General features: G+C 38.6%; 1 protein-coding gene across 1 annotated transcript in view; it reads left to right on the top strand.

Moving 5' to 3' along the window:
* The window catches only part of PITPNB (phosphatidylinositol transfer protein, beta), a gene marked incomplete at its 5' end in the record, with an annotated part of 33262 nt that overhangs the window by 341 nt on the left and 15936 nt on the right, over positions 1-16985 (top strand). Inside the window, 5 exons of the mRNA XM_010293924.1 lie at positions 579-724; positions 2583-2674; positions 3273-3280; positions 4556-4630; positions 5839-5922. Of these exons, the coding sequence (XP_010292226.1) occupies positions 579-724; positions 2583-2674; positions 3273-3280; positions 4556-4630; positions 5839-5922 (405 nt within the window). The remainder of the gene's footprint in view (positions 1-578; positions 725-2582; positions 2675-3272; positions 3281-4555; positions 4631-5838; positions 5923-16985) is intronic.

Here is a 16985-nt window from a genome sequence, read left to right as displayed (position 1 = left end):
TCCTGCTGATGGAGGCATTGAGTGACTCCAGGCCTTTTCCTAAAGGCAAAAGTAGGTATCACCTTCCAAGATTTGAAGCCAGCAATTTAAATGGCACTGAGATGCATTTAAATGAAAGTCACAATAGGATGTCTAAACATACCTGTGAGGGAAAATGCTTCCTTTCTTCTACAGTTTACATTTTATGGGTCCTGTGAGGGCAGTATCTAGTTGGTTAGAAGTATGAATTTGAGAGGCTCAGGGCTGGAAATTAGTAATTTGAAAATCTTGTAAACTAAAAATTATGTTTCTTGCCTTGCTTTTAGGATGAGAAAAATGAAGAATAACATATTTTGTATGCTATACCAAAGTGTTGCATTATGTGAAACAAGCTGAGTATAGACCTGGTACTTGTGAACTACAGATAAATTTTGCCAGCAGATTGTCATAGTTTACTAATTTTTTTATATGGTGTATTTTACTTTCCTGATAGTTTTGCTTGTATTGCCAAATTTTCACTGAAAACAGCTAATTTATTTTATGCATTAAAAGTTTTGGCCACCTTTAATACTGAAATTTTACTTCTCTTAACTTTTCAGTATCAAGTTGGGCAACTTTATTCTGTGGCAGAAGCTAGCAAAAATGAAACAGGAGGTGGTGAAGGAATTCAAGTCTTAAAAAATGAGCCTTATGAAAAGGATGGCGAGAAGGGACAATATACTCACAAAATCTATCATTTAAAGAGGTGAGAAAAACATTGATGCATATTATGGTCACTTGGTTTTGAGCAAGAAGTGTTTAGAAGTGAGGGCAGCCTTCCATTGTTTACTATTCTGGGGTACTTGTGTTTTTCTGCCACTCTTTAATTTGCTGAATTGTGCATGAATGCTCTGGTGAGTGGGAAAACATGTGAAATACAGTGGATTTTAAGTATGTGGGATAGAGTAATGGAGAACCATGCAAAATGTCCAATCTGTGAATAGGCAAATGCATCTCTAAGTAGGAATAATTTGAATTCTTAGTATATGACTGAAATGATGGGTTGGTATCACAGATGCTTTGTAGGATAGCCCAAAGATAGAGAAGTATAGAGAAAGGAGAATGATTATTGCATTATAAAGGAAGAATGTTGTTATTTGATCTGGTATTTAAGAAGGAGTTCTTATTACCTGAATGCTCTTTAAAAACACTCTATAAGGCATTACACAAGTTCTTGTGGTGTGGTATGGTAGTGTTTTTCTGAGAGAGAATGAGTAAGGTAAAGAATATTTTCAGAAGTTACATGCATTGTGGAGTGGGTAAAACCTGAGTTTTCCTTATAACTGACACAAATGGGGTCTGAACCTCTAGGGATTAATAGTCAATCTTACAGTACCATAAAGGTAGCCATAGTGCTAGAATTTTCAATATGAACAGGTTTAGTATTCCAGATGTTTATAATTGGAGAGATCTAAAAAGTTGAAGAACTGAATATGTTTGTAGTTGGCTACCCATGGGGGAGGCACAAAGATGAGGTGGGAATAAATGCTGTACAGTAGTACTGTTCAAAAGCATCTGAATGTTTAGTGTCTTGGCAATGTGAAAGTAAACATGAAGACAAACTTTCTTCAGGGCTGTGTTATGTAGGATTGTTGCATGCAAGGTATGGATCATAACTCCTTTTGTTTGGCTTTGGACATTGGGCTTCCAGATGTGCACAAACTAGAGAGAAACCAGAGGGCAGAAAGTAGTGTGGGCAGCATGACTCGTGTGGAAGCACTGAAAGAATTGTATTTGCTTATTCTGGAAAAAGAGAAGTCACAGATCAGTGGGACGTAAGGCTTCTGCAATATGAAAAAGTTGGGTTTTTTCCTTGAATCTAAAAGAAAAAAGGACAGGAACTTATGCACCATCCTTGCAGAAAAATTGAGTATGGAACGCTTACATAGATTGAACTCTGTCTGTCCTTTACACGTGTGTGTACATGTAGTTTGTTTAAACTCACCTACTGAAGGGTACTAGCCTCAGGTATTCTCCTAGGTAATACCAAATTTCTCTTATATCAGATTTTGTTACTTTTTTCCCAAGCATCCAATTTTTGGCAACTGTCCATTGGAATAGAGAGGGCAATTGTTATCAGAGATGGTAATTCTACTGCTTATGGTGAGCTGCAGTTTTCCATTTCAGGCATGGTTGAAATAGTTGAATGGCCTTCCATCCAGGCTGCAGGCCAGCCAAGTTACAGGCTTGCTTACTGATGAACCTGCAGTTCTGCTAGAGAGTTTGAAGGCGAGATCTCTCGGGCAGCGCTCTCCCTCAACAGTTGTCCTTGCTGTTCTTGAAGAGAAAAGAAAGCATAGCTTTCATTGTGATCATCGTGCTTCCAAAATTATTTCCAGCTCACTCTCAATTATCTTATTATTACCTCCCTCATTTTTTTCTTAATTATTTTGTGATCAGTAACATCATTGGAGTTCCTGCATATTTAATTGTGGATAACTTGTACGTTATAACCTTTAAAGTGCTTAAGTAGAATGTGCCTTTCTTACTGGAGTGGAAGAGATCGATGAGGAATTTCAGCTGGCAAAAATTTTAAAAATGTTGTCAACACTTGTTTTTCACAGTAAAGTTCCTGGTTTTGTAAGGATGATTGCTCCAGAGGGCTCCCTGGTGTTCCATGAGAAGGCTTGGAACGCATATCCATACTGTAGAACAAGTAGGTCTCCTGTTGTCTGTTTTGCTGTCAGTGTTCAATCGAGGGATGGCCTTAAGTGGTTTAGGGGAAAAGAGGGTGCCATCAAGTGGAAAATGCATTTCAAATTTTGATGTTGCATTTGTGAGATCTCTTCTGAAAAGGAGAGCTGCTTCTGAAGAGCAGCTTCAATGGACCAATTTACTGGTTCCTACAGAGTCTTGGTATCCAGTGTCCCTAGGGTAAGACTGAAGAGGTGATTCTCTTAAGGTCTAGAACAGATCCTGTTTGAAAAGAATTTAACTCTTCATAGTCTGTTAGAATAAGGTGACTGCTTTATTGTAATACTTATAATTCTGTAAGTTTCAAGAGTAGGCTCTATTTCTTTTGTGTTTCTGTCTAAGAATTTGAAGTATCTTATAACAAACTTCTAAGGTTAAGGCTAGCAAGTCAATGTCTGCTGAACTCTGCTGACTTCATCACACAAATGCTGTTAGACTAATCTTGAATGTTTCTTGTACTGTGAAGCAATCATTATATGTGAGACTTTTCAGAAATGATTGTATCTAATAACACTTTGTGTTTCCTTTTCATTTTCATTGCATGTGTTTCCAATGACCAGTTGTCACAGTGAGTATTTGAATTACTATCAGTCCTATGTTGGGTTTTTTTAAATATATTTTATCTGTTATTACTGCTACAATTGACTCTGACTCCAGCAAGCTAGCTCCAACCTTTTATATAAGCCTTGCCATGGTTCCTGGTATGAAGCTCCTTGTTACTTTATTTATCTGCACATGGCTATAATTAGAAAGAACTGTAATTTGTCAGAGAAATGCTTTCATTTTTTACATCTCTTTATGCCTTTACTTACTATTACAGGTGCATAATGTCTGTCCTGGTAAGACCTAATGTTTAAAAAAAGAAAAAATAAAAAAAAAAGCCAAATCAGAGGTTTCTACACTCTTGAATGCAGGAAGGGCAATGAAATAAAATCAGTCCCTAACTGTCTGAAATCCCATTTCTGTAAAGTGAAATCCTGCCCCCGTTAAAATGGGTTAACTGAGAATCTAAATGGGTCATCATAGCTGGGGGCTTGGAGTTTTTTGGGTTTTACTTGAGATGCATGGGAAAGAGATCATTAAGATTTTATTTCCCCATGTATATTTTTTGGTGACCTGTTTAAGGCAGCTTCTAAGTTTAATGTTCATTTGCTTTATCTGCTCACTTCCAACCTTTATTTAGATTGTCACTAAGTGGATGCAGCATAAGGAGTAACTAATGAGTTTGTGAACTGTTTAGCTTGACTCATCACGATACATGTGCACACTGGTGTGCACACTAGTGTGTGCTTTCTTACTTCTGCAATTACAAGTGTTCTGTGCTCACCTTTAGACATACAATTTAGTGGTAGCTGGACCTTTATGATCATAATTGTGCGATACAGGAACATCTAATGTTAATTGGCTATTACCCCTGCATCTCAGGATAGTCTCATTTATTAAAAATTTCATGTAAATGTATTTTAGTTGTTTTGTTTTAATGGCAGTATTAATAATTTGAAAATTACTTCAACATAGAGGTAAAGAATTTCAGGGTTGAGGAAGAAGGGTGGTAAATGACAGTGTTATTTCTATTTGTATGCACAAAGTTAGAGTTGGATTTCTCAAACATGACTGGTTTTAATTTAGTACTTACTGCTGTAGCTGATACTTAAGATTTAGATACTAGTTATCTCATTGTACCTGTTTCTGTGTGTAGGTAAGGGGGCTGTTTCTTTTTTCATTTCAATAGAATGTGTTGCTAGTCAAGGCTTAGTAGTGACTCATATGTAAATACCATTTACCTAAACTTCAGGCAGGGCGCTGTAATCAGACTCACGCTTTTGGATTTTAATTCTTACAGAATGAATACATGAAAGATGACTTCTTCATAAAAATTGAAACCTGGCATAAACCAGATTTGGGGACATCAGACAACGTGAGTTGCAATTTGGATACCAAGCATTAGCAATATTTTTAACACATAGTCATCCAGATAAAGTATTCTGTACCTCATAATGGTGGATAATTACTGCATAAAATCAAAGCCCTACTGGTGATTAATGTAAAACAAGAAAAGTATTATTCAAATCCTTCTAAGGTGGTCAAGCTGACTCGCATAACAAAATGCAAGAACAAGAAAAGGTTTTTATTTTTTATTTTGAGGTCAATGCAGATGCTTGATTCTTACCCAAATATTTAAATAGGTTTTCAGTAAGTTCTTGTTAATTTGATGTTCTTTTACTTTAGACATGCTAGTGCTGCTTAGGCTGACAAGTTTGTTTGAAAACAGGTTTTGCAAGGCTATTGGATTTTATCTGTGTACACTTCTATGGAGTTATGTATTGAAGCTGCTTCTGTAAATTTTCCAGGCTGGTGATACTCTTGTTTTCCTCCCTAGACAGTTGACTCAGTTCACAGGTCTCTTCAGGACATTTTTTTAATCAATAGTGGCAAACTATTGATAGTTTTTTCACAAAATAGTGACAAAATCCACAAAGGAATAGCTGTCAGTATATTTTCAGTGCTTGGGTGAACTGTAGCACTGGATGTACTACTGAGTCACTGTTTTGTAGCACTGGATGTGCTGCAGAGGAGGAGGAGAGTATTTCTTGGACAGCTCTGCTTGCTCTAATTGTAAGTTTAGGTATCCCTGATAGACGTGAAGCTGATTACATCTTCATACCACACACATTTCATCTGGTTCATATTAAAGGCAGCCCTGTGATTTTGGGAACCTACTAAATTTAGTCAGGTTATTGAAACCTGCCATATTTGCACTTTGGAATTTGTGCGGCTTCTTTCAAGATCAAAACACTCACGCAGAGTACTGAATGGGTTTGTTTCTAATTAGAACTTGATTTTATTAGCTCTGACAAATGTGACAGAAGAATACAACTTAATCTTAAATCCAGGTTTCCTGAATGCGCAATAACTGAAGGCTTTGTGGTGGTTTAAAATTGGTTAGTGAGTGAATTAAACTGTAACTGTGGAGATTATTCCCTTTTAGAAAGGCAGAGGAAGGAAGGATAGGTTTTGAGAACAGTGTCTTTATGAAGTCCAGAAAAAATCCATGGCGCACATACGTACTGCATAAGGTGCACCACTGTATAAGCATGGAAAACGTTCCTTCTTCTCTTTTTGCAGGTGCACAATTTAGATCCAAACACATGGAAAAGTGTTGAAGTTGTCCATATTGACATTGCAGATAGAACTCAAGTAGAACCAGGAGTAAGTAAATGCTCTGCTATTGTGATATGGATGTAGCATGCAGCTAATCTTATTGATGCTTTGTGTTGATCGTGAATAAACTAAAATGGTATGCATTTTACCCAACAGATAAATTAAAATTGTCTTGAATAGAATCGTTCATTCCAAAATCCCACACTTACTAAATGCATTTACAACTTCAGTCTACTGAATTTGACTTCTAGTTGCACAACTAAGACATGAAGGGCAACAGTTTTAGCACAAGGTAGTTTTTACTTTTAATTGTAGATAAAGTAATTAATTTGGTCAAGCAAGCATTTTATGTGCTCATCTCGGTGTGTGAGACCAAGCGCAAGAATCTATCCCAGCTGTCCTGCATGACAGCACAGTGTCTTCACCAAGCTACTCCTGTGCTTCTGCTGCTACTTCTTGGTTACAAATTCTTTAAATTAAATTCTGTCCCTCCACACATCCTTTGCTCTGGGCTTATGGCAGTCTCAAGAGGATTGGTCAGGTTTTGCCATTTAAATCTGTGGGGTTTTTATTTTTAACTTTGTTTGTCAGAATAGTTCTCAAGACATGAACTGCTCATCTCTTCTGAAAGCTGTGCGATCACTTTTTCAGTTTCATCTTTAGTGATTGCTTGTGCAAACATAAGTGTCCTTGATACACCCAGAAGTCTATCCATAGGAGTCTGTGGTCTTTTGCCTGAGAACTTGAAGCTTAATATCTTGGTATAAGAAGCAAATATTTAGAAGGACGGATTTTGTTAGTAAGAGCACATGGTTACTCAGTGAATTTGTACACAGAGCATAGCTATAGATTTGGAAGGAGTATCTTTACCACGATTGTGTGGAATCTGTGCTAGCTTGCTTACATATGTGTTGGAAAAGTAAGCAGCTAGATGAAGTGAGTATGGCAAAGTTTAGTGCTGGGCATGCACGCTTTCAACTTGCCTTTCCAATAGCGCTTTGCACAGAAAAGATAGTGGTACCCTGAATCTGATCATATCAAATTCTACTGAGATAAGTACATGAAGAGATTTCTAGTTAAGCTTTATCTGCTGCAGCAGGACACTTAATATTTGTAATAGTTCCCATTCTTTTCCTCTCTATTGTCAATTTTTTGTTAACCAGCTCATAGTTAGTTGTTTTGGAAGGGACTTTCAAAGACTGTCTAGTCCAACCCCCCTGCCATGGACAGGGACATCCTTCACTAGATCGGGTTGCTCAAAGCCTGCCGGAGAGGGGGCATCCACACCTTCTTTGAGCAACCTGTTCCAGTGTCTTGCCACCCTCATTGTAAAAAATTTCTTCTTTATATCCTGTCTAAATCTACCCTCTCTCAGTTTAAAAAATGTTGCCTCTTGTCCCGTCACTACAGGCCTTGGTAAAAAGTCTTTCTCCATCTTTCTTATAAGCCCCCTTTCTGTATTGAAAGGCTGCAGTAAGGTCTATCCAGAACCTTCATGTCTCCAGGCTGAACAACCCCAACTCTCTCAGCCTTTCTTCACAGCAGAGGTGTCCCAGCCCTCAGAGCATTTTCATGGCCCTCCTCTGGACCCTCTCTAACAGGTCGATGTTTGTCTTGTGCTGGGGACCCCAGAGCTGGACACGGTGTTCCACATGGGGTCTCAAAAGAGCAGAGCTCAGGGGCATCATCAGCTCCCTTGACCTGCTGGCCACACTTCTTTTGATGCAGCCCAGGATATGGTTGGCCTTGTGGGCTGTGAGTGCACATTGCCGGCTCATGTCCAATTTTTCATCGTGTATATGATTGATCTGAGTAAGAAGGTAGATTATGTTGATTTTAGATGCTGGTTTATGCAACTTCAGAGGGCAGCTTCACCGTACTTACTCGTGTGCCTGTCTTTCTTCCTCGTTATTACTGCTTTTGCTTTCTACACATCTTTATCTACTGGGCTTGTTGTCTGGTTTGTTTAATTGTAACAGCTGGACTATTCCATGTATAGTCATTTATTTTTGGATAGTAGGAAAATGGTATGTACTGATATCGACACTTACCAATTTGTGTTTATACAGTAAATTTGGTTGTCTCAGTTTTGTGCAAGGAGACACTCTTTATACTATTTAATTGTTATTTTCTGAAAATAAGTACTTGGATATCCTGCATTATGTGGAGAAGGAAAGTAGAGGAAAGGAGGGGGAAGGTTTCTCCTTCAAAAATTTCCATTTGCATTACCAACATAGGTTTATAACCTGCACTGTTGCTTAACTGATGTTTAACAGATGACCTGTGGATTTACATGTGTGAAAATACATTGCTTGGAGACCCTCCCTGTAAACCAAATTAAATGTGTCTTGCCTATTTTAATGCAGCGAGGAATCGTTTTGCTGCCCCTTGTTCTTTCAGACATTCCATATGACCTTAGAGCTGAACTGGCAGGTAAATGTATGTTCTACATTCCCTATTCCGTGCCTGGAATTGTGGCAGAAAACTACAGCGCTATCATCTGTCAGAGTGCTTGCTTGATCACAGTATGTGTAAACAAAAGGTTGTGCTTATTACTGTGTGTTGAACTTAAGTATTTATTCTGTTTGAAGTCCTCTTATTGAACAGCACTGCTTATGCTGTATGCCCTCTTGCACTACCAGATTACATGGCCTGCCTTGATACTGCCCGTTTCCGTTGTACTGAAGACGGACAGGTAGTGGTATGCCAAAAGAAGTTATGCTTTCGGCTCAGGACAAAGATCCATCTAACCTAGAATCCTGTTAGTGGCCAGTAGCAGATACTTGTGGAAGGATAAGAAACTGCGGTAAGTATAGAATACTGGAAGCTGGGAGATGCATATCTCTGAAAAATCAAGCTGTATTTAAAGGACTTCCAGAGCTAGTGCTTGTATCTGGCCTATTGAGTTTATTAGCCACGTAGATGCCCATGAGCATTTTTGAACCTGTTTATACTTTTAGGTAATATACTACGTTTATAAACAGTAGTATACCTTTGAGGAATTTTTGGGGGAAGTTCAGCTACATCACAGTAACAAAATTGTCCTGACCTGCATGCTTACTTTATGCCTTCAGAGAAGGTTGCTGGTTTTGGAAAGTATATGTCTCCTATGAAAGCATTAGCTGTTTTCCATGTTTTCTATTTGTCCAGAGGTTCTGTTCTGACAGTTTTGTCATCTTTTGTTCAGTGATACTAGAGCAGTCACTAGTTTACTCTGTCGGGTAGTTTCTGAAATCATGTTGTTACATGGCTTTTTATATGGGAAATAATTCCTTTTCCCATATAACAACATATGGGAAAAGGAATAGTCAGTGTTGCTGAAGGAAGGTTTTGTTTGTACATTTATTTTCTCAGTCATAGGTTTGCCTGGAAAAGCAAACCAAATGTACTGTCTTGGATAACAGTGTGACTGAAAGACTGGAACTACATTTATAAGATCCAGCAATTTTGATAAAAATTTTTTCATATATTCGGATTTATCCTTGTGTTCAGTGAATGAACCTTGTCCAAGCCATTGTAGCGTGGCAGTTACTTTAGTTTCAGAACTACAATCAGAGTAAATATAAAAATAGTAAATTTCTTTAAGATACTAATGGCATGCATATGCTACCTTATGCTCATTTAAGTATGTATATAAATAATTTGGCTGACATCTGTGGCTTTCTTTAGATACAAATTTAACCCTGCCCTCTCTTAATCATCTCCAGCATACAGTCTATGTAGCTTTATATGATTTGTATATAAACATCACTTCCCAGGAGAGTAAAACTTTTTAAAGTCTAAGCAGAAGAGAACACTCAATTAACATCAGAAAATGCTACATTTTTGTAAACAATTTCTAAGAAAGTAGAATGTAGTGCAAACAAAGAAATTGAAATCAGGTTTATAGCTATTTTTGTACAATGAAGAAATTAAATGTCTTGTTCTAGGTCGTAGTGGGTCTTAATTGTATTACTTGAAACAAAGCTCTAAAAATACAGTTTTATACTCATCAGTCAAATTACTTAATGCATGCATTAAGTACTAGAGATACAGGATTTCTATGTGCTGTGCAGTAAGTACTATCCTTTGTTCTACAGTTTGAAGAAATATAATGGAATATAGGAAATGCTCTTCTTTTGTAGTCTGTAAAAGTGCGTTAAATATTCTTGTGAGCGAAAGGAGCTCTTTTTCTGATAGGTAGATGTCCTCCATTTCGGGCTTAATTTATCATCTGATAGGGATCTAAAAAGTCCATATTATTAGTCCAGAAGCTTAGTATCATCGTGTGTTTTATCGGTAACAGTCTCAGAACATCTTATCTAGATCACGAAGTTGACTCTGTGTATTAGCAAAAGGATCAGAATATACGTCTTAATTTCTTTTTAAAAAATCAAGAACATTTCTTTTTGAAGAAGCATGAGAAAACCCTATTGACTTAAACCAGGTTTTTGTTGGATTTCAGTTCTGTGGGTCTGTTTCATTTTAGTGTCCAGGTGAGGCAGGTGTGTGGATGTATGGACCGCTGCTGGTGCTCAGCTGGTGAATGATAACTAGACAGCTTTGGATCATGTGGTCATATCTTTATTCAGTAGTTGTTTCTCAAGTCTTGTGAAGCTCCACTGTCAAACTGCCGTAGGTGTTTACAGTCTAGCCTGCAAAATTGCTGTGTGTCGAATAATGCTACAACAGGTATGGAGTGGTTAGTCTTTTTATTTCGCTGCTGCTGAGGCGCAGTACTTGAGAGATCCAGGGGATTGTGGATCCTTTAATGTCCTTGACTTGTTTAGAAATTGTTAGTGATCAGAGTTCAGTCATCAAAAATGACAGTGTCTGGTGCTCAGAGCACCTCCTGCAAGTGACCTATGGCTGTGTCCCTGGTCACCAGGGCTCTTTGAGGTGACAGTATCCAGAGATATGCAGGAAAACAGACTGACTGCTACAGACCTGACTTTTCACCCCAAAGTGTGTTTTCTGCTTTGCCTTGGACTTTTGTATTATCGAAAAAGGCTTGTCTGAATTACTGAGTTTGAATAGATGAACTGTTCAACCTCCATCAGTACTTCTTTAGAATAAAGATGCAAAGGATTAAGTGTTTGCCCAGGTGATTGTTAGATGGCCCCATTACTTTTTCCCAATCTTCAACCTGCCTACAGAAACAGCCTTTCTTCGTATTGGGATGTTACTTACTGGTTTGGAAAATAGAGTAACTTGTACATGCTTTGAATTTTGCTTAATTCCTTCAGTAGTGCCAGTGGTTTGCTGTTTCAAGTATGCATCTTAAACCGCACATCCCATGGATCAACCTATGTATGTATAAATAGGACTTATTTCTAGCTTACTAATGTTTTCCTCACCTCTTTGTGTTTCCTATCCCCTAACTAAGGCTTTTTTCATACTGTCCTGAGTGATTATAAATCTTTATATCTTTCAGACTGTCTCATAAAACAGTCTCTTTCATGGAGACCTTTAACTTCTAGTGCACAGCACACCACCACAGTATACATCTGTGCTAATTTAACAAGGCTGTTTTTATTTTTCATGTGAACCTTGGCACTCTTTCAAAGGTGATTTCAGGGGATAACTGATATCTGTCCTGGAGCTACAGGACTCTCTAAGGAGATAGGAATGACTGTAAGACATTTGTTATTAAAAGCCATTTAGCTAAACCTACCAAAATACGTGAATGCTTTTCTTGCGTATTAGTTAAGTATACAGTAGTACACTGGAGATTGTATCAGTTATGAGACTTGGGAATCATACACTGAGTTGGGAATATGACATACTTTGATCAACCTGTTTTTGATCTTCTGTTGTGCTGTGAACGAGTATTCACAGAGCTATGGATCATATTGGAGAAAAGTGCTAGTATGCGTTTCCTTCTGCAGTCAACTTTATGTGTGTTTTCTGCTCAATAACACTGATAGTATGTATATTCTCCTGTTTAAACTAACGCAATATTGAGTTGAAAAGCCAGAAATTGTGTTCACCTGCCTAGTCTTACGCCAATCTGTGTTCAGGAAGCTTTTTTCATTAATTTGTAGGTAAGACATCAGACTTGTATCATTTTTATGTTGGGTTCTGAAAGTTTTCTTGAAATCATTCTGTTCTGTATATATGCTTTCAGATTTTATACTACTTGATAGAGTGAACTATGAGCTACCAGCAATATCGTTATTACTTTTAGCAGATCTTAAAAATGAGGATAAGAATTGTAAAGAAGCACACGGATTCTGGGCTTATTACTCTATTGTATGTGGTTTACAGTCTCTCTAAATAATTCTTTATAATAGTTTGTTGCATGCATGCATATTATATTGAGATTTTGAGCAGAAACCGCCTATGAAACAATATTTGTGTATTTATTTGAAATGGTTTTTAGCTCCTCTACATTGTTATGCTGCTGCATAATGATGTTTTGCCTGTCTAGCTTTCAAGAGGGCTTCATGGTTTTTTAGCTGTAATATTTGTTCCAACAGCTGCCTGTTTTTCTTCCTAAGAAGGACTTGTTGCTGTCAGGAGTTAAGCTCTTGCTGCACAGATATTTTCCTTAAACTCTGAAAAGAACTGTTGTTTATTTGTATGTTGGCTCTAGTCCAGTCTTTTTCCTTGCATGCTGGTAGGGTTTGTGTATTGAGAAGGGTTCCTACAATGCTCTCTTGTCCATCTAGACTTTAATCTAGGCGGGGGGGTGTCTGTCCGTCTTTAACGGGATTTAGGTTAACTGAATCCTGAAAGGTCTTGGTTCAAAGCTTCTGTATGTGGTCTCTAGCATAGAAGACTTTACCATGACTCATCTATTTTCTTTGAATTTTTTGTTTTCATTTCTACATTTTACTGGTAGATAACTCCTTCACGCCCCCCCACCCCCACCCCGCCACGCCGTGTTTCCAGCTGTGGGTCCTAAATGCAAGAGCACGGTTGCTTTTTACCTATAGCCCTGTGCAGTGAGATGGCAGTAGGACGGCAGATAATGTTGTATTGTGTGGACTTGGGTGTCCCTGTGGTACCCACTCAAATAATTCCACAAGATAAAACAGGCAGATCAAAGTTGTATATGTAGGTGAGTTTAAATGCCAAAATGCCGAAACAGAGATTGCAGATGTAAGCAAAGTTTTTACACAATTACCAGAAAACTTGCTAAGGTATTTGAAAATTTGCATCCTACAGTGCATTTCTTGTGTGGTACATACCATGGCATACAGGTATGAAGTACTTACAGAATCATAGAATAGTTTGGGTTGCAAGGGACCTGTCAAGGCCATCTAGTCCAACCCTCCTACAAATGAGCAGGGACATCTTCAACTCGAGCAGGTTGCTTAGAGCCCCGTCCAGCCTGGCCTGGGATCTTCCCAGGGATGGGGCATCCACCACCTCTCTGGGCAACCTGGGCCAGGGGTTCACCACCCTCATGGTGAAAAAGTTCTTCTTTATATCTAGTCTAAACTCCCCGCTTTTAATTTAAAACCCTTACTCCTTGTCCTATCACATCAGGCCCTGCTAAAAAGTCTGTCCCCATCTTCCTTATCAGCCCCTCTCAGCCCCGGCAGCTGCAGGAAGGTCTCCCCGGAGCCTTCTCTGCTCCAGGCTGAGCCCCCCCAGCTCTCCCAGCCTGTCCTCCCAGCAGAGCTGTTCCAGCCCTCGGAGCATCGCTGGGGCCTCCTCTGGCCCCGTTCCAGCAGGTCCGTGTCTCTCCTGTGCCGAGGGCTCCAGAGCTGGTGAGATAGGAGATACCACGGGTTTTGTTAGTGAATGCAACTTTTAATATTAAAGTTCTAGAGGATTTTGGATGAACAGTCTGTTACTTAGGAATAGTGATGTTTGCTGGTATTCTTTACTTTCTTTTTTTAAATTTTTTTGTTATTTTTTCAGAAAGGAGGATGCAATGCAAATGTAGAAATCACCAAGTATATTTCACTCTAATCATATGGCAAGACCATTTATACTTCTGCATTATATAGAATGTGGAAGCTCTCTTTCTGGTGGAGAAAAGCCTTGCTTTCTAAAGTTTGTTTAGTTTTTTTTCAAGCAAGGATGCCAACTTCTTAAGTTTTGGATTTTTTGGTTAATATTTTATGTAGATTTCACATTGTAGTGCTTACAAAGGAAAGTAGATCAGTTAAATTGCTATATTTATAAGCATGTTTGGAACCGTTTTATTGCAGATTTTTGATAGTGCCTTATGGCAGCTTGTAGTGAGTGGAGGTGTTTCATCTTTGGTATGCATTTAGCCCTGGCTATCTTGCTGGTACTGTGAGGCATGTATTAGTCCCGTTAAAGCTTCTCAGAGTATGTTGATTCTTTCTCTGTTCCAGTTACTGGATACTACAGGACTGTAAAGAGTGATGGCAAGTACTTTGACGACAAGTTTAGAGTGAAGGGTTTTTGATCTTTGGAATGGATTTTGTCCTGGGTCTTATAAGCTAGTACAAAGGTACAGTCTAGTTAGAAGTCACATTGACTAGTCAAAATATGTGCACTTTATAATCTTATGCAGAGTGATTCATCCAGTCTCCTGTGGAGGTTTTTTTTTTTTACTGGCATTGACATTTTCAGATCGGACCAGAACAGTGTATTTTTTCCAGTAGTGATCAATGTTGGATGTTAAGGAAGGTGAGAACCCACTCTGCTGCTTACTCCCCATGCTTCCCAAGTGGAACAGGTGTAGGAAGGGCTAGTTAGGCAGCAATTACATTCAGTCTTGTCTAATTGAAACCAGAAGGCATGACAAATAATATAAATGTAACAATTACAATATATAAATAATAAATCTATTTATATTGTTTCATGTGAAATAGTAAGTACATTATAATAAAGTATAAGTAATATAAGTATAAATAATATTACAAACAAATTCACCATCTCTGTAATACTGTAGCATTATTATTACCTTTCCACTTAGAAAACAAAACATCTCTTCCCTATCTTTTTATGCCTTTTGGTTCCTCCACATGGTATTGCAGCCCAGAGTGTTTCATGGGTCGTCCAGTGCTGATGAGCTGTGCTCTCTGGTTTAGTCTTTCCCTTTGACAGTTATGTAGAGAAATCTCTGCAGAGTGTGCCGTCGTAAAGGAACAGTCCAAATTACATCGTGCTCTTCAGGAGGATGCACTACTGTAGCTTTCGTAAGGAGTCAGTACTGCAGCTTATCTGTCCTTCTAGTGATCAGTTTCAAAAAAAACTTACAGCCTAGAAACATGTCATGTTGCAGCACAAACACATGAACTCAGCCAGGCACTGCCTACCATTAAGGGAATTTGTTTTTCTTCAGAGAAGACTTTCAAAAAATCACTCCATTTTAAAAGATGCTTGTGTCTTTTTTTCTTTCTTGATCATTATTGACCACTGATGGAGTTGGCAGTATTCTGTCTAGATTTGTGCTGAAAGTCATTTAAAATTTTTGTTTTGGATTGCTGACCATTTTATCTGGTTATGGCTTTCAGCCTCTACTAGCTCCAACCCCTACCTACATATAGTCTCTCTCTGTTTTTACAGATTTCTGTGTTTTATCCTTCTCAGTCACATCTTTTCCAGGCTGAAGATTCGTGGTCTACTTTGTTATCTGAATGGAATTTGCTGCATAATTATTCATTCTTGCTGTCTTCTGTATCTCTTCCACCTCCAATGTATTCTAGAGAAAAGAGTACCAAAAGTTAATGCAATATTCAAAATACAGATGTACCACAGAATTTTGATGTCATAAGATATTTTGTGTTATGTGCTCTCCTGGATTCCTAATATGCCAGTATATTACCTCTGTTGGGCTCATTCTGTTACTGAACTTCCGTGGCTTTTAAGTTGGGTCTGTTGTGCTCTGTAGTGATCCGTGGAAGCACGACAGCAGTCTCTTTATGATTATTGCAGTTTCTTCTTTTTTCCTCTAAAGAAAGCACGGAGATACTCTTCATGAGAACATTCTGAATATGTTGTCATACAGTGCTGTGGGACTGCTGGAACAGCAGGCTATGCAGCATCCTCTGGGTATCGCTAGTGCAAATGAAGTACATGGTATGGATATCCATATGCCCTATACCACTACAGTATGAGCATGTGAACTCTACCTTGCTAGGATATTCAATAGACCTAAGAAATTCAGGGTTTTCTCTAATGCAGTACCTGTTTTTATTTACAACTGGCACTAAAATATGGAAGCTCTTGTATTTTGTGGTTCTGTTTATCACATCACTACCCCAAAATGGCAACAATACTCGTGCCAGGATTTAGTTATCTAGAACAAAACGTTTACTGGGAAATTACAGAATCGCAGAATCACTAGGTTGGAAAGGACCTTCAAGATCATCAAGTCCAACCATTAATCCAGCGCCACCATGTCCCCTAAACCATGTCCTGAAGTGCCACATCCACACATTTTTTGAACACTTCCAGAGATGGCGACTCCACCACCTCCCTGGGCAGCCTGTTCCAATGCTTGACCACTCTCTCAGTGAAGAAATTTTTCCAATCTAAACCTCCCCTGGCGCAACTTGAGGCCGTTTCCTCTCGTCCTGTTGCTGGTTACTTGGGAGAAGAGACCAACACCTTCGTCGCCACAACCCCCTTTCAGGTAGTTGTAGAGAGTGATAAGGTCTCCTCTCAGCCTCCTCTTCTCCAGACTAAACAACCCCAGTTCCCTCAGCCGCTCTTCATAAGACTTGTGCTCCAGAAATTGTTTATCCATTCATATAATTTGATGTTTTTCTCAGTGTCTTTCACCCAGTGTTTGAGTGAAATTGTTAAAAGGCAGTCATAATCAGTAATTTAAAATATTAAATAAATTTCGATAAAAATACCCTGCTGTAGGATTCACATATTTTTCTTAAAGGGAATTTAGTTGTAAAGAAAATGCCTTTTTTTTTTTTTTTTTCACCCAAGGATTGTTAAAAAAAAAACCCAAACCAACCAACCATCACATTCAGCCTCCAGGATATGCAGGACCTGAAGATTCAAGTAGGCTACAGCTGTTTTCACCCACAGTATTTGGAAATGACTACTGAGATGAGAAGTCTACAGCGGGAGGCAAGCACTGTCAATTGTGCACCCTGTGCTTGCCTCCCCCATTGGTATCCTGGAGCAGACAGACTGCGAGCAAAGCCAGCAGGCCGTCTTGCTCAGTGCCGTCTTGCTGACCTGCC

Source organism: Phaethon lepturus, unplaced genomic scaffold (assembly GCF_000687285.1).
Source record: "Phaethon lepturus isolate BGI_N335 unplaced genomic scaffold, ASM68728v1 scaffold8189, whole genome shotgun sequence".
In the NCBI taxonomy this organism is placed as follows: domain Eukaryota; kingdom Metazoa; phylum Chordata; class Aves; order Phaethontiformes; family Phaethontidae; genus Phaethon; species Phaethon lepturus.
The sequence above is the reverse complement of the archived record's forward strand: the minus strand, read 5'-3'. Positions and strand labels throughout refer to the sequence as shown.